General features: G+C 39.9%; 1 protein-coding gene across 4 annotated transcripts in view; it reads left to right on the top strand.

Moving 5' to 3' along the window:
• ZC3H13 (zinc finger CCCH-type containing 13) overlaps positions 1 to 12,893 on the top strand; it is a 48,438-nt gene extending 35,545 nt beyond the window's left edge. For 2 of the 4 annotated variants that reach the window (XM_064440852.1, XM_064440849.1), the window contains 6 exons: positions 334 to 1,353; positions 2,435 to 2,944; positions 5,995 to 6,144; positions 7,055 to 7,255; positions 10,422 to 10,585; positions 11,174 to 12,893. In XM_064440852.1, the coding sequence (XP_064296922.1) occupies positions 334 to 1,353; positions 2,435 to 2,944; positions 5,995 to 6,144; positions 7,055 to 7,255; positions 10,422 to 10,585; positions 11,174 to 11,344 (2,216 nt within the window). In that variant the 3' untranslated portion in view covers positions 11,345 to 12,893. Of the gene's footprint in view, positions 1 to 333; positions 1,354 to 2,434; positions 2,945 to 5,994; positions 6,151 to 7,054; positions 7,256 to 10,421; positions 10,586 to 11,173 lie in introns of all 4 variants that reach the window. The other 2 variants (XM_064440851.1, XM_064440848.1) reach the window with 1 other exon arrangement.
• Positions 12,894 to 21,978: the final 9,085 nt, after the last annotated feature.

The following is a 21,978-nucleotide window of genomic DNA, read 5'->3' as shown; positions in this document are numbered from 1 at the left end:
GAAAAAACATAGGGCAATCTTTTATAAGGGTCCTCCTCCCCTTATTTTTATGAGCAACACTATTTTTGTTAATATATATGTCTTTGTCTTCATTTTGTCACTATATGTTACATCTGCCAGCTGATAGTGGCTTCCACCTCTGTTGTTAAAAACGCATGTTCACCAAAATGGAGATAGTCTGTTGCTGCTGCATCAGCAGACAAACCTAAGAATCGTAGCTGAAATAATGGATTATTTGTTTTGATTGACACTTTTGGGCATGCACAAGATACCAAGTGTTCACCTGTTCTCCTTCCTAAACAATACACCTACGTCCTTTTTCCCATTTTGTAGATGAAAAGCACAGACTTCTGAGCCAGGTTGTGCGGCCACAGGAATCCCGGTCACTGAGCCCTTCTCATGTTGCAGAAGAGCGGCAGAGTCGCTGGAAAGATGAGGAGCGAAAATCAGACAGAAAGGAAAGCTCCCGGCGTTATGAAGAACCAGAGTTTAAAGAGAGGGTTTCTTCAGCAGATAAGCAAAGAGAGCAACCGGATGCTTCGGAAAGTTCCCGGTCCAGGGTTCAGGAAAATCTTGGACACCGTCCCTCTGAAGAAAGAGATGCTTCGGATAGAATGCATGATGACAGCAAGAAGAAGTCTAAAGTACAGAAAAAGGCCACAAAGAAGAAGAAAGATGATGACAGTGGGGTGGAAAGGTATGCTAATGAATCAACAGCTGAGGAAAGCCAGGTCTTTTCACCCAAGAAAGGTCAAAAAAAGAAAAACGTAGAGAAAAAGCGGAAGAGGTCCAAGGGTGATTCTGAAGTTTCTGACGAAGAAATTGTTCCACATCATAAAAAGAAGAAAGGCCCAAGAACCCCCCCTGTAACAAAAGAAGAATTGGTTGAAGCACCACCTGAGAAAGCTGTGGCAGAAGTCCCCCAGAAAAGAGAAGAGACAACATTTAGTGACTGGTCAGATGAAGATGTTCCTGAACGTGGTGACATTGTTGTTCCAGAAAGAAGCACTGAGGACTCCCATAGAAAAAGTCACAGGACAAGGGGTGAAAAGGTGGAAGCCCCTCATGTTACTATAGACGATGGACCCCACCGTAAACCTGTGGATCAGAAGCGCAGCAGCAGCCTTGGTAGCAATCGGAGCCATGCTTCAAGCAGACTTAGATCCCCTTCCAATGAGTCCGCTCATCGCAGCGGAGATGACCAGACTGGACGGAAGAGGATCCTGCACAGTAGCTCTAGAGACAGGGATAGGGACAGGGACAGAGAGAAGAAAAGCTTAGAAATCACTGGGGAACGGAAGTCCAGAATTGATCAGTTGAAACGAGGAGAACCCAGTCGCAGCACGTCTTCAGGTAATAACATAGATTTCAGTGAGACTGACCTATCATGCTGTATAAAAGTGCAAAGGTACAAATCCCAAATCATTCTTGCACGGCTGTATACTCTTTTCATTTGTAATTAGTGTGAAGGGAGAGTGAGGTGCTCCTCGCCATCCTCTGCAAAACTGGAGTGAATTAAGGTTCCTGCAAGTGTTACCATATTTGAAAAGCTCATCCTCAGTGGGCAGGACTACCACTTTGTTGACACCAAAACATTCAGTCAGATGCAGTTCATGCTGCCTGGGGAATAAAGTAATTTGTATGACAAAAAAAAAAAACCTCGTAGAAAGAGAGATTGCTTGTGCTAACAGAACATTGAGGTAATTTTATCATCTAAATAATGTTCTTAGATTCATTATTAACATTCATTTTGATATGGAAATTCTGAAACCTATGCAAAATGAAAATGTCTCTTCTCTCTGGGAGAGAGATCCATCATCATCTCAGGAGCTATTTTCACTGAGGTAAATCTGTTATGGATCCTGTTAGGCATACTTTTAACGCATATGGAAATCATCTTCGTTGCAAATCAAAATAATCACAATTGACTTGTTTTATTTGTGTAGTTCCTGTTAAAAAAAGGGTAAAATGTTTTAAAATTTAAACAGCATCAGTAGGAAAATATCTTCCTCCTAAAGCACTTCGGCTCTCTGTTCTCCTCATGGTTACATGCCTGAAATTATTTTTTTCTGAATTTATCATTTGTTAGCCAAGGCATTCCTAGCTTTTAGAAGACATGTTTTGAAAATTTTGAATTTTGAGATGATTGTCCCCCCATCCTTGCCTAAATTCCTGAGTTAAAATGATGTACCTTCAGTTTGGCTTCTGTCATAGTAGAAAGGAGCCACTAAGAATCTTTTTTGGGAGTGGGAGAAATACTTTATCTTTTTAAGTAAGGTTAAATCTATCAGCAGTCTGAAGGCATTACTAATTTGGAAACTATGCTTTTGAGAAGTACATTTTCATACCTGAATCTTTAAAAAGCTTTGGTTTACTAAAGTGGTATTACAGTTATGTGCTGTAGTCATGCATACATTTAAAATATTTTATTCAGATCGTCAAGATTCAAGAAGCCACAGTTCAAGAAGAAGTTCTCCTGAATCAGATCGTCAGGTCCATTCCAGATCTGGATCCTTCGATAGCAGGGAGAGGCTTCAGGAGCGAGATCGACATGAACATGATCGAGAACGAGAGAGAGACAGGAGAGAGGGAAGACAGAGGGACTGGGACCGAGATGTTGACAAAGACTGGCCGAGGAGCAGGGAACGAGAGAGACTCAGAGAACGAGAGAGGGAGAGGGAGAAAAGACGGGAGCTGGACAGAGAGAGAGACAGGCAACTACCTGATACTGCTGAAAGAGAAAGAGACAGAACTCTAGACATCTCCTCTCAGAAGGAATCAACAAAACACAGTGAAACGAAACTGGACAGAGATCATGAAAAGGAATTTGATGGTGTTTGTCGGGATTCAGTGGCTTCAGAGAAGGAAAAAACAGACAAAGATTTAGGACCTTTACAAGGTTTTGAAGATGGAAATGAGACTGAAAAAGTAGAGAGTTTAGAAGGTGAGATATTCTGGGAAAGAACCCAGACTGTCAAATATTTTATCCTTTCCCTTTTACTATAGTGCTGAACCAAACTACATTAGAATAATTTTCTACTGAAAGGCATATTGGTTCCAGCTTCTCTGTTGTGGAAGCAGACTCAATAAGAGAGAATTCTGATGAGCATCATCTTAGTGTTAATGTTAGTGTTATTTGTTAATTTCTAAAGAAGTCCTGAGGCAAAGAAACATAAACGATCCGAAGTATAATTTTGCCAAGTTGTTATGTTTCTGAATAGGTAGTTTGCTAAGGAATAACACCAACATTTGATTGCCTTGTTATATCATTATAAGATCTGTTTCTTAGTTTGGAAGAGACAGATAACGAGTGAGAAAAATGAGGGTTGACTTGGAACTGTACTTTGGGTTTTTTTTTTTTTATGCAGAGCCCAATTATCATTGAAATGATTGATTAGCAGGTGAAACATATGTATGGCTTGGCGCAACAGTACAAAAATGGCTTTCCTGGTGTAACCTGTGGCTTCAGTTAGCTGGCCTGAATGGTAGGGGGGAAAACTTGCTTAGGATTAATAAATAAAATAAGGGCAAACACTGACAAAGTGTGACCCTTAAAAGTTTGTCACATGGATTAGACAGCTTGAACTTTGCATGGATAGGGAGTCTGGGAAGTCCTTATAACCTATATCGACAACGTAAAAGAAGCAAGAGTCTAAATCCAGAGTAACTGGTGTACGTTATGGTTATGTTCAGTAAGTTGGGGTTCTTTTTTGTGATTGCAGGAGTTTTCTGCTCTAAAGTCTGTTGAGAGGAAAAAGGTGGTGTAGGATTTGGAATTTTGGGATGTTTGGGATGGTAAGGCTTGAAGTCCATAGTCTTCAGAAGCAGAAAGAGGGAACCATTTAAGCTTTCCTAGTTTTACACAAGATGACAGGACATTGACCATATTTGCATTCTTAAGAATTATCTCTAGTGTTCATGGTTAATTTAGGCCGTTAAACCAAATGTTGTCTGGAGAGGATGATGAGGAATATTTATTACTTACTATATCTCCTAACCTGATTAATTGCAAAGTAGTCATTAGGCTTGTCTAGTACAATTGAGAAAATTCCATTTAAGGAGATTACCTGTGGAGTGGAAGCATTTCTCAAAGATAGTGTTTGGAGTGAGCATGGGAAAGTCTGCTCTGTACTGCTGTGATGGACAGAATTCAGTGATTTTTAAGCTAGAGGCAGGAATGATGCAGTAAATCTGAGAGCACGATGTGGTAACTTCAGAAAAGACTTGGTGGAAGGCTACTCCTAGGTACGTATCTGTGTCCATTAGGGCACCTGTATCTAAACAGGTGTGGATGTTAAATGTGTTCTTATGTCTAGGCTTTCAGCAGGCTTCTTGTAGGTGTTCTAATATGTATTCTTTTGTGTATTTTTCAAAGGTTATGTTCTGAATTCGACGAAGATTACCATCTGTAGGAAGTTATAGTATATTTAGTATTTTTTAGAAAAACAAATGTCTTCTGTAAAATGGAATTTCATGTTATTAAAGCATACTATATATAGCATGTTTATGATTTTCTAAGGTTTAGTGTATTTCATTGTCTTTCATTACTTCATTATTCCTCTTTACATTGCTCCTTTTAGCTGACCAGTGTCAGTTGTGTTTTCAGTGCAGAATTAAATACAAAAGTACATTTCTGAAAAAAAAACCAGTAAAGGTAGTAATGGGATTATAACCTAGAAATTATCAATCTTTGATTTGAATTTCAGAATTGAGAAAGTAAACTTTTTCAATCATGTATTGAGAACTGTGCATTATTATTTTTAATTGCTTCATACAGTAATTTTTTTAATGGTTCACCTGTGCTGTCCAAGGACGTAGTTGTGGTGAGCTAGTGTATCTGGTAGATCTGTGTGGAGGCAGATGGATCATACAGGCAGTTAATATTTAAAATCCTAAAACACAAACTGAAATCTAGTACAGATCACCTTATTTTCCTTTCAAGAAGGAAAAACTTTAGATAACTAAATACAATTTCCAAATCCAATGATGTTAAGGAGGTGTCTGGTATTTGCTTGGACAAATTACTGTCGTATATTGTCTAACAAAATCTGTGAGGTTATAATTGCAACGTTATTGTAATATCTTGAACCTTAATGGGTTTGCTCTAGGAGTGAGCTTAAATAATGCCCAAGAATGCTATATGCTTCCTCCAAAGCACTGTCAGGTGGTCTGCTAGTATGTCTTTTACTTGCTTTTTCTGTGCTGATAGTTAGTCATTTTGATTAGATTAGGTTAGTTAGTTAGATCGTCTGGGTTAGTTGAGGTAATTGGTTTTTTTCTTCCCTCTCTGTAGCTTTTAGAAAGGCAAGCAAAAAAAAAAAAAATCGGGGCAACTTAAAATGGGAGGCAGTTTCCCTTCTGGATAAGGGAGATAAAAGACTCTAAAGTAGTCAATCCTGGAGGAGGACCCCTGTAATCCTGTCTAGTTTGTATGGCACATCTCATTGCAAGTACTATGGTGGAGAACCCAAAGAAAGCCTGGGTTTAGAGCAGTAGGGTTTTTGGATGCTTGAATAATATACATATATATATGAGAGAGAGATATTTCAGTCCTGGAGGTGAGAGAATACCTTCAGGTGCTCCTGTAATGAACTGCAAAATGAAGTGTTTAAGTGTTCTGTGTTTATGAGTCTTAAGGATTCATGTGCACAAGTATCTGAAAGACTTTGTGGTGCTAGCTTAGATTTGTATTATTAACTACGTATCAGATATCAGATAATCAACATGTTTCTTCTGAATATGGCCTTCTATGTGCAGTTTGACTAATACTGCATCGAAAAATTGACCAAGATATGCAAATTCAAACTGTCACACTGTGTATAGGTGAAATAACTTCTCTGTTTCCATGAGTTTTCATGTTTTCATGTTGAATATACTCATCCCCAAAAACTAAGAGTTTAGTTTGCTGAACCTCTTTGTTTTCAGGCTGCTTAAAGCATGTTTAGAGAACAAGAATGATTGCTTTAAAGCTACAGCATGTATCTGTCTCTGTAGGAGGAGAAGATGAAGCAAAGATTGATGATGTACAGTCACTGGGGTCTGGTGCTGGAGAATACGAGCCAATCAGTGATGATGAACTGGATGAAATTCTGGCAGGTGATGCTGAAAAGCGGGAGGATCAACAGGAGGATGAGAAGATGCCTGGTAAAAGTATAGCAAAACCCCTTTATGATTATTTGAATATAAAGATTAGATCAGTATGCGTATAATGCTACTGTGATGTTGACAGTATTTCTGAATTAGGAATGCAGTTTGTATGCTCTTCAATATTTCTCATTTGTTCTTTAATAGCCAGGTAAGCCTGAGAAGTATAGAGGTAAGTAAAGAGTACCGGGAGCTGTATTGTGAAATAGTATTTATCTTGTTTTGTATAACTGGAAGGATAAGCTTTTTGTTTTTATAAACAAGTTTTCATTTATCCTATTAGGTTTTGATCGTTATTTGGAACTGCTGGTTTTATGAACAGATTTTATCCATGCTTAAATGTTTCTAAATGTGTTAGGAAGCATGAAATCTGCTTGTCATAAGTTCGGTTGGGTCGTGGGGGCTTTATGTTCAGTGTTCATATTTTCTGTGATAAACATACTAGACAAACACAGTTGTATGGTTATCCAATAAATAGTGTATATCTCCTTTGGAAAAAAAATCCGGCATCCAGAGTTGTATTTCAACTTCTTAAGCATTTAGTTTGGATCTCTCATAGCATGTTGGTTGTACTGTGACTTTTATGAATGCCTAAGCATGTGTCCAAATCTGCCGGCTAAGCAGGGTCTGAGCAGCCTTCCACAGAGGGGTTACAATAAAAATGAAGCTGAGTATTAGGGGTGGGTTTTTCAGTCCAAGAAGCTTTATATTTGTATGCTTCTTTTTAAAACCAATCAGTTCTGACGTTCTTACCTGAAGTATCCAAAGATCTGGGTTGGAGAACTGCAGAACAATGTTCATCTAATATATATTGCTTTTAGGAGATGGGTATGTACACAGCATGTGAAATTAATCAACTGTGGTGAGGGATGATGATGTGGTAACTCATTCTCTGTCAATGTTTTTGCAGATCCTGTGGATGTTATAGATGTAGATTGGTCCAGTCTTATGCCAAAGCAGCCAAAAGAACCACGGGAGCCTGGGGCTGCGCTCTTAAAATTCACACCAGGTGCTGTTATGCTGAGAGTTGGCATTTCCAAGCGATTGGCAGGACCAGAGCTCTTCACCAAAATTAAAGAGACTTGCCAGAGAACGTTAGAAAAACCTAAAGGTAATTGTTTCTGCAGGGATTAAACTGTCTTCTGTACTTCGTGAAAGTCCTTATGAAATGTGCATTAGTTTATTGTTTTAGGTTTCAAGACCATAGAAAGTGTATAATGAGTATTATGTGAAAATTACAGGAATATAGTACAGCTGCCTGTCAATGAAATTAGTGTGTTAATTCCAGCAGTGGTGAGGAAGTCTTTAATAATAGCCTAAACAAAATTTTTCATCCTAGTGGAATATTCTTTCTGTGAGACCATCCATGCTTTCCTAGCCTAAAGTGTGTCAGCAGTTTTTTTGGAGACCTAAATATCTTCTTCAGTGACTTAGCAGTAATGTTATGAGAAAGAAATAAGATTTCCTGTTTTCTCTGAAGGTCCTCTGCATGTCCTCTTATTTTTCTTCTGATGATCCTCTCCAGACTGCATAGATAGGAGGTTTTGGGTCAGAATGAAGGAGCTAAGTGAAATTTGTGTATTAGGTCTCTGCTAGAAGTGAGAAATAATACACAGGTCTGGCATTTGGACAAAGTGTGTGGCATAAGACATGCATGGTAGATGGGGCGGGCACAAACTATATCACTGCTGTTTACTACAATTCTGTAGTGTAAGCAGGGGTTTTGCATGAGAGAGAAACTGATCTTTCTCTTTGATATCCCAGGAGCCAGTTGAGCTGCTTGCTACAACTTGCATGGTAGATGTTTTTTTTTTAGGGCTATGAAACATTTGCTTTCTGTAAGATCTCTGTGGAAATTATTTCAGGATCTAAATGTGAGACAATTATGGCTTATAAATAATAGTATCTGCGAGGGCCACGTTTTAGGGAATAGCTGACTTTTCTGATTTTTTTTTCCTTTTAACCCTGTAAATTCTAGTTCTTAATTTGAAACAATACTACTTAATTCTTTGTAACATTATTCTTTATGCAGTTATCTGACATATCTCCGTGAATGTCACTGCTTGCTTGAGTCATTTAAATTGTAACTATTAATTGTGGGCTGTTGCTACTGCTTCTACTTTTTTTTTTTAATTAAAGGCAAACATTTTTATTGCATCATAGATAGTATAATTTGAAGTAAAATCTCAGCTCTATGCTTAAGAATTCGCATAACCGATGTAATTGACAGAATATTGAGTTCCTGGGTTTGCAAACTGTCTGATATAGTAAAGGTGTGAACTATGTCTCTCTCCCTGTAAGCTTTAGTTTTGCTGTATACTTCAATACTTCTTACCAGGGATTCCTTGCAGCAAGAACTGTAGTGCAGAACCATTCCACCTGGCTGTTTCAAATGATACCTGAAATAACCTCAGCAGTCCTTGCATGCTTCTCTGGAAATAAACAGAAAGTCCATAGTGACAACTGGAGGTTCTCCAGCACGGCCTCTGGGCTGTCTTAAGCGTACCCAGATTCAGCAGAACTTTGCTCTGGAGCGGAAGGGGCAGTGAAGTGCCCCCACTGGTTACCCTTTGGTGTGTGCAGTCTCTCACACATCGAAGTCGCTACATGTGGAACTGCCAGTAGGCTATTAAGTGCATGCATTTCCCCTGTTATCTGCTATGTGAAGGTTCCTTGTGTAGTGATTACACAGCCACAGCGCACACGTTCTAAACCGAGGTTCAGATATGGTGCCCTGAAAAGGGAATGAATTTGAGCTAGTTATTCAGTGTGCGTGACAGTGAAAATGTGGTGATTTCACATTGGACTTGTTCATGGTGGTATAATTTGTTTCCCTGATTTATTCCTGAGTTTGGTTTTCCCTTCTCTGTTCTTATTGTACATGAGAAGTTTCTGGTAATACACCGAAATGCAGGAAAAAAGGAAACAATAGTTTGTTTCAGGGACTTTTTTTTTTAATTATTCATTTGGAAACAAAAATCTGTAGTATGTGATGGAATTCAAATCGTAGCTGACTTACCTTCTGTTACATGCGATTGTTTCCTCTAAGGACATGGACATGCTTAGTTGCCACATAGACTCAGCATCTGGCATGTAGGCAGAGTGTGCAAGCTGTGAGCGTTACCTCTGAAGTGGCCTTTTTGTATCTTACCACTTATTTGTGTTGTTGATTGTCCGTTGAGGTTGTCTTTATGATTTCAGTGCAGTTCTCTTTAACAAGCCTTTGATTACATGTAACTTTTTTGTTTCTTTTCACCTTGTTTAAAAACTAGTCTTACTCAGCTTTGTCCAAATTCTCTCAGTAGTTTAAAAATGCATCTTTGTTCTCTTCTGCGTGCATTCTGCCAAACTGCTGTAGCAGTCTACTTTTAGCTGCTAAATTTTCCCCAGGTTCCCCCAGGTGTCTCTCATTAGGTGTTAGATGCTCTGCTAAACACCAAATGTTTTACTATATAGAGGTGGCTGGACTGGACTTAGCTACATACCTTTCTTTTTTTTTTCCCCAAGTATATCATCATCTTCCTATTTATTGGTAAGGGTTATAAATCAACGAGCTGCAGTCCAGCCATGTGCACTCTTTTTGTCTTTGTCTGCATTTTGTAGAAATCGACTTGTTGCAGAACAAGACTTGCCTCAGGACCCATCTTTTGTTAAAGTGGTTAACCTGTTCTAGATGCACACTTTTTCTTCAGATAAAAGTATTAAAGGACTAGTCCTGCTTCTTTAACTACTATTAACAAATGCTTCAGATGAGCCGGTAGGAGGGGATAGTTCATTACCATCTGTTGACTTGTTCTACAGGTTCATCCACCACAGATAAAAGAATTATTCTGCGTAGTCGTGTTTCACTTCTGCACAGCCACACAAACCCTGTGTTGACACTGGTACAGTTATCTGATGTCTTACAGAGAAGTGCAACTTAGACCACTTTCTGATGCTAGTAGTAGACACCTTTCAACACACATGTCTGACCATAAATAATAACCCTTCTTCTGTCCCAGAGCTGTCACTTGATTTTTAGGCCTCTGTAATTGCTGTCTCGATATTGCTTTCTAGTGCTGAAGCTACATACAAGGGTACCTGCCCTTCCCTTTAAATGATGAAGGTTTTATTCGTGGCTTTTTTATAAACGGCAATATCCTTTTTTTCCAAACCTTGATATTGTTTAGAAGGCAGAAATACAAATAGCAGAACTTTAAGGAATGACCTATTACTGTCTATTGCTGTTCAAAAATACCATGTATATGTTGATCTCTGCAAATATCAATTCTGTCTAGATGCAGAAAACCTTTTTGAACATGAACTGGGGGCCTTGAACATGGCTGCGCTTCTACGAAAAGAAGAGAGGGCGGGTCTTCTCAGTAATCTGGGTCCTTGCTGTAAAGCGCTATGCTTTCGAAGGGATTCTGCAATTCGTAAGCAGCTAATGAAGAATGAAAAGGCAAGTAGTTCATTTACAGTGCTTGGTCAAAATATGGAAATACAGATTCCGCTATGCAAAGGGAGATAATTTTTCTGTTTGTTCAGGAGTAGATGTAGTCCTTTAAATAACGGAGAACAGACTTTAATTGAAAGAGGTTGTAGCGTGTTTATTTTTTACTTAGGATGAGAGATTAATTCATGAGTGAGGCTAGAGGTAGGTGCTGTTTCTTCTTTTAGAGTTTAAATTCCGGAGATGCATTTTCTATATTTAGAGAATACGTAATAAAAATAATTGGTTAAAATACAATTTCAAATACAATTGTTGAATAATTGTCCTTCTTGATTCCATGTACTTTTATAAGAATTATAAGATTCTGTTCTCCCAAGTTAAAATTGCAAGAAAAAATATTTTAGCTATTTTTTGCACTGCAGTAGGTTTTCTGATCTTGCATGTTGATAGAAAAATCATTAATTCACAAAGTCTTTTGTAGTGAATATGTATGATTAAACCTCTAATTACTGAGAGCACTTGAGGTTAATTTCTCAGCTTGCATGTTAAAAGCCACTGTTATCGGTTCTTTTTATTTTTCATTTTTAATTTCAACAGGGTGCAACAAAACAAACTTACACAAATTCTGCAGCAATGGACAGTGACTTGTTACGGTTGAGCCTCCGGTTATTCAAACGAAAGACTGTGTGCCAAGTTCCTGGGCAGGAAAAGACAGAGGATAGTAAAATTCCACAACCGGCTGTACAGCAAGAAGTGTGTGTATCTTGAGCAAATGAGCACAGTGGCATTTTCTAGTTGATTTCCCACTGCCAGTGTTGGTATTGATGTTTAGAACTGGTTGGTTGGCAGGCAGCTCTATAAGATGGAAGAAAATAGTCCATCTGTACACAGATAAGAATTACGGGGTTTAGATGTGAATAAAAGGGGTAAAAAATAAAGACTTCCATGTGAAGTTTTCTGCAAGTTTTGTAATATTGAATCTTACACTGTAACATAAACCTGTTCTATGGTGCATCAAGTGTAATGATGTGTAGATGTCTGGTTTTAGCAGGTTATAACACCACCTGATATTAAACTGAAGAAAACTGTCTGCGTATCTTTTTCCTCATTATAAATGGGTTTTCCACTACCACCCTGGTCCCTCAATGCACGTCTGGAATTTCTTAAATAACTTGCTTCCTGGGAGTCTGTGTACCTGCACTTTCCAAATCCCTTCCTTATCACAGCAGCCTCTGGTGTGGATCTGGATTTGGATGAAACTCTAGCTTTTCTCCATCTTTAGCGTAGGTTTCCTTTGATAATTTCTGGACACAAAAATCTAGGCTAGTCTCTTAAGGCTTCTCTTCTTGTTGATGAAAAGTAGTAAAAAAAAAGAACTTCCAGGAAGTGATTTGTGACAGTTTTAGATGCCTATATTTATGAGACTAACAGCATTCTGGAAATACCTGCTGCTTCCAAAGGAGGACTAGTGCATATATCTTACATTCTGTTAATTATCAGGGCAGATCAATCCCATGCAGCAACCTGAGGGTATTTAACACTTGATGAGTTTCTGGGGATTCCAGATGTTAGCAGTAAAGGCAGGGAGCAGTGATGTTTTGCTGGGTGTTACAGATTTCAGGGGTGTGATTAGGGACTTGTCAAGCCTGGACTCAATTGTTTTCAGTTTGAGAAGTTAATATCTTGTGTGGGATCTTTGGATTATACCAGTCAGGTATGTTTAGGTAGTTTGTGGAGGCTGCCATGTGAAACTGAGAATTCCAAGACTGCAGACTAAGTCTCTGTATATACCTCTCTACTTTTCCTTGGTTTAAACCTGAACTGTGGCTTTGAATTCTGCTCACAGAGAGTGGGAGGGAAATCCATAGCTTAACCTTGATGCTGGGTTGCTGCAAAGCAGCTTGTTTTCATTGTTCTCATTCAAGTTGAAAACAAGTTAAAAACACTAAATTTTTTGAGAGTTGGTTTATATTGGTTTCTTATCCTTTTTCCCTGCTTGGAACCACCACACTGTGGTGGGATGTTGACTGTGCCATTTAACAGCAGGCCTGTCTCACATCTCATGGGATTACCGACAGTTGTTTTGGGCTTCCAGGCCTAAATATGAATAGCAGTTCAGTTCAAATACAAAGCTTTCTTACTATAATGCTTTCCTATAACGCCTAGTACATAAGCATTCAGTAACATGTTCTTATACTACGTTTAAAGAATTGTTGTTAAAAGAAAATGTGAGGGGGTTTTATTTATATTTTTGTAAGTGCCCACACACCAGTGTGTATGTACTTGTATCAAATATAAATGACATGAGAAATTTCTACCATTTGTTTGATTCTTATTAAACTATGTGATCCAGGCAAAACTTCACCTTCCTAAGTTTTTCAGTTGTTGAACACTTTTAAGGGGCTTGGTGACTGTTATTTTTAATGTCATTGGTGATTTTATATATGCCTATTAAAAAAATAGTGTGTCTTTTAAACACACTAGTACTTTAACCTGAGCAAGAGTTAAGAAACCCATTCTGCTCAGCATTTAAATGCGTTCTCACCTATTTTATAGCTACAATAATGCTGTCTTTAGGCTGAAAGTATTAGATCATTGCTTCCAATTATGTTAAAGCCAATTTTAATCTCCGTCTCTAAAAGACATAAAAATGTTTGATAGCTGGAAACAGCCTTGTCTAAGACTGCAGTACACAAAATAGATTCACTGTGTGGCATTTAATTACACTGTGCTTACTTTAAACACTCTTCCTGTAGAACAGTCAAGGTGTAGATATGCACTTAGTTTGCAGAAGAATATTTACCATTACCCTAGAAAATGCAAAATAAAATAGGCTTGATGGGCTACTATGAATATCTCGAAGTGCTGTTGTCCCATTGAAGGTCAAAGCCAGTGCTGACCTGTACCATCATTTGTTGGAAATGTACAAAAAAAGGTGCTGAAACTGTCTCTGATGCACCTTTGATTTGTTTTGTAGTGGTTATGAGTGCGGAAGTACATTATGGTACTGGCAGGAAACATGCTTGTTTCTGTGGGAAGCACTAAGATTTTTCAAGCAATTCTTCTCTACCTGGCAGGAGTTACTGCGCAGGCAGTGCCCGGCAAGTGTGAAGTTCCCGTGTATGAGTGTGTTTGGTTTCCATCAGTTTAACATAACATAGTGTTAGTTTGCAGGTGTTCCCTCTGACAGGGAATGTAAGCTACAAAGCTGTATCCAGCTAATTTTTTCCTAAAGTTATTGTAAAGAGATTTGCCCACATACCAGTTTCGAGAAAAAAAAGGTGTGAAACTTGTCTGAATCAGAGAACTTGCTTTAGGACCTTCCACCCCCTTCCCTGTGTTGGTAATCACTTTTCTAATACAGTCTGCCAGCCCTTTTAACCTATCTCTCCTTTTCTCCCCATTTCTCTCCTAGCTTGATTTGTGTGTGGAAAAAGAGTAGATGGAAAAATTTTAGTCCAGTTCTCGTCTTGCAAGGCTCCAGCAGTGGTGCGCAGGAGCCTGTAACGTTTCAGGCAGCAGTGCGAGGCCAGAGCTGAATGTGTGCCTCAGACGCCCTTGTGTGCTCGAGCTCCAAGTCTGAAAATGTGGAGAAGCCTCTATTGCTACTCAGTTTCTCCTTTTAATCTGTGGCAGCAACTTTAAAGAGGTCCCTGTACTAGAGATGTCAGCCCTTTCTGCTGCTAAGCCCATGCTGTGCCTAGTTGGATGATAAATTAGGTTTAAGCACCCCCCCGGGTGCGGCCTTGGAACGCGGAGCCGCAGAACAAGCTGCCGCCGCGTGCGCTGGTAGGATGAGGCAAGCTTTCACCCAGGTGAAACGCTACGCCCAGCTCTTGCAGCCGTAACAGATTTGCAGACAGAGCAGATTTTTAGAGCCTCAAGACACAAACGGGGCTATGACCTGTATCTTGGGATATTGTCACGTTCATTATCTCAAACAGTACTTCCAGGCTATTACCGCTCCAGCTAGTGGAGTGAGGTACAGATTTTGACAGTGGGCCATCTGCACAGTGTACTGAAAAAGACAGTGTTAGAGTTCAGATAATTTTACTAAATTAAGGCCTTTTTTTATTAATTGCCTTGATGCAGTTGAGTTCTCCCTTTTCTGCTCTAGGGATGTCCTTCAGCAGACTGGGCTAGCTGGAGCCGCTCTGCCCGTATGAGGCAGGGCACGTGATATATGTGCGATTCAAACGGTTGCTACCAGCTTAGAGAGTTCAGGAATCTCCTTTGTTCTGTAGTAACGGTCAAAGTCTGCTTTTCAAAGGGTCTTTGTACAAACAGTTGTTTTTACGGTACTGGTCTTCACCATAATGCAAAGGGGAAATCCAAGGAGATGTTATCAAATGCTTGGTCTCGGCACACAGGCTATATAGTAGGTAAGGTTTTGTGGGCAGTGCAGGAGAGGAAATATTTTTTTTTTTAATGTAGTGTTAGGAGACAGCTTGGGAATGGCAAATGTACTGCTGAAATAATAATGAAAAGCTCTGAACTAAGCCCCACACTCGGAAGTAAAGCAGAGTGGCCAGGCATCAAGGTGCAAGGGGTTTCTTAAACCTAACTGACCTCTTAAGAATTTGGAAATCTGTCCCATCAAAATCAATAAAGGGATTCCAAATGTGCAGGAGAGAAGTGCTAAAAGAGCATTCCAAAGGCAAATAGCTGAAGTTTTTTGAAAGAAGACAGGCTTTTATGAAGAACAGCCAGTTTCATAGCCTCTGCCCTATCAGTAGGGATCAATAGATGAAAGAGGGAAGATAAGTGCATTCTGGGGAAGTTTAATTTCTTGACACCAGCTTTCACTGTCAGGGATACACCTACCACAGGCTTGCTTTTTCCTTGGTAATGAAGTCGAGGTATTTTCTTTAAAGAGAAGTGTCAGAAGGTGTGCTAGGACAAACTGCTGAGTTACAAAGCAATGCACTGCCAGGCTGTAAGTGTTTGTTCATGTGTGAAGGGGTTGTGTTTGTTGCAAACGTTCAGTTCCTAAACGGGGGATGGTTGAAGTAACGGGTAGTGGATGGGGATTTTCAAGAAAGCTTGCAGCTTTGGGGGCAATGGAAAATGTTCTTTTCCATCTACTTCATGATTAAATTTGCTGTTTGATTCTGTTACGCGTATGAGGGGTGCTTGGGGCACTGTGTGGAAAGTACTTGAGGAAGGGAGTAGTAGAAATGGGACAGAATTGAGTAGCATAAGTTGTAGTTGTCAGCCTGGGAGTGAGACTTCACTTGTCTATAAGCCAGGAGCTCACTCGTCAGAATGATGGAGACCGAAATATCTAGGTGTGCTAAGTGAGCGCAGGACGCACTGGTGAAAGAACTGTATAAACAGACTGTAGTCCTGACGTGGCTCCAGGTGGGTGTTTCCAGCAGGGAAAGGAGTGGTTTTACTACTTTCTCTAGGACCTGTGAATTGTCACCTGGTCCCTCCCGGTCTGCTCCCCTATGCTCACAGAATTTGGATTCAGCCTACAGACACAGGGAGTCCTGAAAGCGAGGAGAAGCATGGATTATGATTGCTGTCTCCTAAAAACTGGGAAAGTGAGAAAAAGCTTAAGAAGGTCAGCAGAAGAACATGTGAGCCTAAGATGCCCATATGTACCTGTAAGATGGATACTGGAAAGCATCTAAGGACCTGAACAGGTGTACACAAGATTTATCTTCTCTCTGAGTTGCAAACGGTGCTTGGTGTCAGCGTGGAACCTGCAGTTGCCTTTATCTTAGACATCATTCCTGTGTCTGTCTTACATGCTCACAGAAAACATGTTAGCAAGAGGTTTCACAGGGCTTCTGAAATGTCTCGCACAAGGTTACTAGAAATAATTTAGCTGTAGCAAGTGAAGGATAAAGAAATGACATGAATTAAAAATTAGCTGGGACACAGAAGGTAAAACAGAGGATTAAATAATCACATCTCATCACAAACAGCTCGCAGTGGGTGACCTCCCTGTGCATTTGTGATCTAGAAAGGCGTTGACTGAGAAGGAAGATGAGAAAATTTGCAAATCACAGTTAAAACTGGAGAAAAACCCAAGGAGATGCATTTGCTGCCATGTGGCTCATTCATTTAGCTCATTTCAAGTCCTTCTGCAAGTCAGCGTCAAGATGTGCAAATTGACACATCCCTGAAGGAGAAAATTTAATCAACTTCTATACCTTACAGTGCCGTAAGTTAGCAATATCAATGCCAGAAGTTCACAGAAAACTTCAATCTGATGTAAAGATATGTGCATAAAGCCAAAACCAGAAGTATACCCGGAAAAGATTACATATGCAAAGGTAGAAACTGCACTATGAGTAGGCTCCTAATGCAAGAAAGTTTATTGCAAAACAGGTGAGGAGTTGGGGAAGGCATGGAAGATCTTATATCAAAGTTATTTTAATAACTTGGGTCCGTGTCCTTAGAAAGGAAAGGAATAATAGTAGTTATGATTAAAATATATGAAACAGTGGTCCAAAAGAAGGAGGATGGAAGATACACATTTCCTGCTCCTTATGACAGAGCTCAGTCATAATTCAGTAAAATTAAAGAGTGGCAGAATTGAGTAACAAAACAGAAATTCTTGTTCTCCTCAGAGTGCCTAATAAGGCTTAGAGGTCAAGCTGTAGAACATTGCAGAAGCTAAAACTTAGCACGATTTCCAAAAGTATTAAGCATGCTGCGAGTATATACAGTTGTTCCTGGGAGGTAAACCAAGACTGCATCTATAACAGCTGATATTATATGAATTTATACACAATGGGGAAGGCTCTTGGGCACTGCGAGCGCCTGGTACCAGCAGTTTCTGCGTGAGCAAGCTGTCCCAGCTCCTGAAATGGGATGGCTGCCAGTTGCGAAAAGCCTCTGACCGGCTGCCAAATCACACCGGGGATTTGCAGGGGGAGAATTCAGGCTGGGACAGGCCAGGTTCAGTCACACAATCATTCAGCCTTGGACAATTGGGTTCCCATGCTTACAAACCATCCCAGGTATGTCTGAATCTTGCAGGGTGTCATGTGTGGGCTTAAACTGCTCACCTCTTGGAGACTTCAAGACCTGCTGAGAAGGCTACATCAGCCTCTGTCTAACTCTGGTAGAAATTAGGAGACCCTGTCTGATGGCTTTTGGATTTTCCTTTGAGGTGTCTGGTTAGGACCACTGTAAGAGAGAGATAAATTGACAGATAACATGCCTGACTGCTGCATTTTTTGTGCACAATCCGAATTTTATTTTTATTTATGCAAAAGGCTTTCTTGCCAGCCTATCCAAAAGCAAGTTGCCCAAATAATAAATGCACCGTTAAATTCACACTTAGCAGCAACTACTCTGTTCTCCACTTCCTCTAAGCGGTGGTACCCCTCTTTGCAAATCTCATCTGATGTATGAACTGTCAAAATATAAATGGGCAACGGTGACTTCTCCGCTGTCTGCTCTGGAATGATAGCATAATCTATTTGCTGTATTCATCCCTCTAATTTCCATTTTTATTGCTATAATCTAACCCACTTTTTTTTTTCTTTCTTGGTGCACAAATTATAAAGATGGCCTCGCCTATTCATCAGTAGACTCCAAAGCGCGTGCGGTGTGTGATGCACGATGCTATCTTGTTGTTTGATCTAGCTAATGCCGCATCCATAACTATACATAAAAAATGGGGAGTGCTGTCTGATGACAGCTTAGTGTAAATCACGGCATCCTCTGACCCAGGTGGAAGCATGGAATCTTAGCAGATCTGAAGCTTAAAAAAACCAAGACTGATAAATACCGCTTTTAAAAGCGCTTCTAAACCTGTGAAAAACAGAGCTGTTCCATTCATTGTACATGTCTGGATGGGCGCACGAGCCTTTCCTGGAACGCAAGAATGACAGCATCACCATCTACGTGGAAATGTCATCACAGGAGTGCTGCATAACCACAAGGTTCTTTCATAAGCAAATGCTCAAATTAGGGTCCCGCTTCAGCACTGTTTTAGGAAAAGCAAGTTAATACTGCTCAAATACCATAAGAGCATAAAATGGCCTGATTTTGCATTAAATTGCTGGAACCTATAATAAAATATACTGGGTAGTTAATAAATAAGGCACCTGGACAGGGAATTTGAGAGTCAGGCTTTTTTTTTCTGGCAACTGCCACGTATCAGTTCCAGTCTCAGCTCAGCCATGCACATCTGGATAGAAAGGAAAGATCACATTTATGTATGGAAGATTCAACTCTAATTTTCACCTGTATAAACCAATGTGACATGTGAAGGGAATGACATTATTAAATTGATATACTACCAAAGCAATAAATCTAATATCTGGCAAGATGTTTTCCTTCCCTGCTTACTTCTGAACCATAGAAATTGGTTTTCAGCTCTTCACCCGAGAACAGCAGAAGAGGATTTATCAGGTGGGTTGGTTCTTTTTTCTCTAGAAATATTTTGTGTTACTCTAAAAGTACTTTATCACTGTTGTATTGATTTGTGTTTCAAAAAAGGAATATTAGGTGAAGAGCAGGAGTTTCCTTGGCTTTTGTCCCTGATTGTTACTGAAATACATATATATGTTTTTGCCACAGTTTCCAGGGGATAATTTGTCTGGTCTGGCCACAGGACAGGGCAAAGAGTGAGCAGCCTTAGACTTGCATTAACACAGGCAGCAGAGTTTCCGCCGTCATGCAGAAGCATGTCCACAGCTGGGTGCCTCCACGGTGGCCTCGGTGCCATGGAAGGGTCCGTGGGTGCAGCCTGCTGCTCCCGGCCGTGTGCGGGAGAAGCGGCGGCTCCGGTGAGGAGTATCAACGTGTTGGCCACTGCCCTGCGGCTGATCACACCTCAAGCAGAGCCCGTGGGCAGAGGTGTCCTGACCCTTTGAAATATGCATCTTTAGGAGGATTTACATGAGGTAATTGTTTTTAGTCGGGGCATGAAAGCAGAAGGTCTGCAGGTCCAAAAGAGATATTTTATCTGGAGACATAGTAACATACTTCAATTTGATAAATGCTGTCACCGTCCCATAAAGGGATGGAGGAGAAATCAATGTAACCCTAAATTAAATTGAATTGTTGTGGTTTTTTTCCTCTCCCTTCTGCAAGACTTGGGTAGCTTTGCGATTCATCACACGCTACTGATCAAGAGCTGGGAAAGTTTCTTTCCATCCTTACAAAAATTAATTCCTGCTGTTTGTGGGCTGGCAGCTCCGTGATGCCTTGCTGGAAAAGGAATCGTGGAAAGGTTGTGAGACAGCAATAGAAAGCTGTTGTAAATAAAAACATTCTAAAAGCCAACAGAAGTCTAAGGCGCATTTGAAAATACATTGTAAAGAATATCGCAAAGACCACTGTAGAGATATAGTTATCTTCAGCAGGCCTTCTTTCTAATTGAGTCTTAGACCCCCACTGGTTAAATGACCGGCTTTCGATCTACGTGGTTAGATCTGCTTTTTTGTGGATAACTCTTTATGACCACTGCTTCTGTTACAAATCATGAAGTACAATTTACATCGGCAATAAAGCCTTTAACAATTGCTAAAACAGTTAACCAGCTCACTAGAACATTCCCCATCACAGATCTAGCCTTAGGAAGTTAACTAACAAACATGTTATTAACCACTGATGAGGAGCTGTTTGGAAGAGATTATTGCTTAATTAATCTTTGTACTGAGCTAATAAGAGTGTTAAATGGGCCTCTCTGTTGAATTGGGTTGTTAATACAGATTGCAAGTTCCCTCAGGGGGAAATCTGAGACCAATATGACATTAAAGTTAGCCATCCAACAAAGAAGATATTTTAGGCATTAAAAATAACAAAGCCAAACATCTTCATTAATAATTTCATAAGATTCAGTGGCTGTATGTGTATGAGTGAGCGTACACGTGTGTATGAATTACCGTGCTCTCCCCTCTTCTGGTAAGAAAGCTGTATCAAGAATCTTATTTAGATTCAGTGTTTTTCATCACTGTTCTGTTGCGGCATAAATTAAACTTGTCACACTTATCTGTAGTACGCAGGTTACGCTGATTGAGAAGGTAGAATCTGAAGCAAAGTCTAATGTCATCTGCCTATCCTAAAAAGACAAACAAGATCAAAAATCTCTTCATATTAATGAGCTGAATAAACCTTCTGCTTGATACGATTTGATGCAACAGTAAAAGGCAGTGACCAGATTGCCCTTGTGCTTCATGGCATTTTTAGTGGTGAGCGCTCAAGTCTTACCCATGAAGAAAGCTGCCCATACTTAATATTAAAGCTTCATTTTGAAAGGCATTATAATTCCCTGCACGAGAAGTTGCCTACAGTCTTCAACTCTCTTGTAACATACATGGTTTGTCTTTTGGGAGAAGAGAAAGATTCTGTAAAAAGAAAGTTTGGAAAGGAATAATTTGCCCTTGAATGTCTGGTGTTAGTAATTCAGAAGGGATATTGGTCTGTCACTACAGTCACTTCCACGCCAGTCCCTGTCCCTCATGAGACCAACTTCCATCCTTACACCCAACTCGGAGGTGCTGACTCTGTGTATGCCTGCATCCCATGATCCAAATATTATACTCAATGTGTGATTGCATTTATTTTTTATGAAACAATCTCAAAAAGACTAGGCAAAGCATTTATGACATGAAAGTAGCAATATGACAAAAATGCATTCATGCATACCCATATTTTTGATGTTAGGGTTTTATCTTGTCTGAATTCTTGCTGGCTTCAGGCTTAATATAATGCAACCCCTCCTCTCACCAAAAGCCTGGTGCGTTTAGATGAGGTGAAGTCCTTGTTTGCCTGACTCCTGTGTGACTAGCCTTTGGCATCTTACAGGTTTAATTTATGGTCTTTTGCTACGCACACTTGAATATTGATGAGAGTCTTGCACTTAGGGGATGTGGTCACAGTACAGATCATCGCTTAGTGGTCTGTTGACTGGTTTCTCTGTGTTGTCCATGTTGTCTCTAATGCATCACACTGAAGCACCAAGGCAAAACTTTCTTCATTAGCATACCCTTGAAGACCTCTAAATATTGCCTCACTTCATTACTGCTGCAAAATGATCAATATGCTTCACCAAAATTAACTGTACTTTGGATATCTCCCTTGCCTGATTACTGTGCATTTTTTATTCCTCAAGGATAATGGAGGTTTGTTCCCAGCCAAGATGCTATTGTGGTTGTAGGCACAGCTGCAGAGTCCCTCTGTGCCTGTGGCCTTTTCAGGAACAGGTCTTAGCTGCTAATCAAAAATAGTCTTTGTACATGTGCACGCTATTTGTGTTTGGCAAGTATGAGTTGGAATTCATAAATGGGAAGGAACTGATTAGAATAACATACCCCTGTGCTTTTATAAACATTGGGATGAGGGCTAGAATCCCTCACTCCTGACTGTCTACAGCATATGTCCACAAATCAGAGATGTTTTCCAACCCCTCGTTTCATGCTGACCTTTTAATG

The sequence above is a fragment of the Phalacrocorax carbo genome, chromosome 1, assembly GCF_963921805.1.
Source record: "Phalacrocorax carbo chromosome 1, bPhaCar2.1, whole genome shotgun sequence".
NCBI classification, from domain to species: domain Eukaryota; kingdom Metazoa; phylum Chordata; class Aves; order Suliformes; family Phalacrocoracidae; genus Phalacrocorax; species Phalacrocorax carbo.
This window is presented reverse-complemented; position numbering and strand designations above follow the sequence as displayed.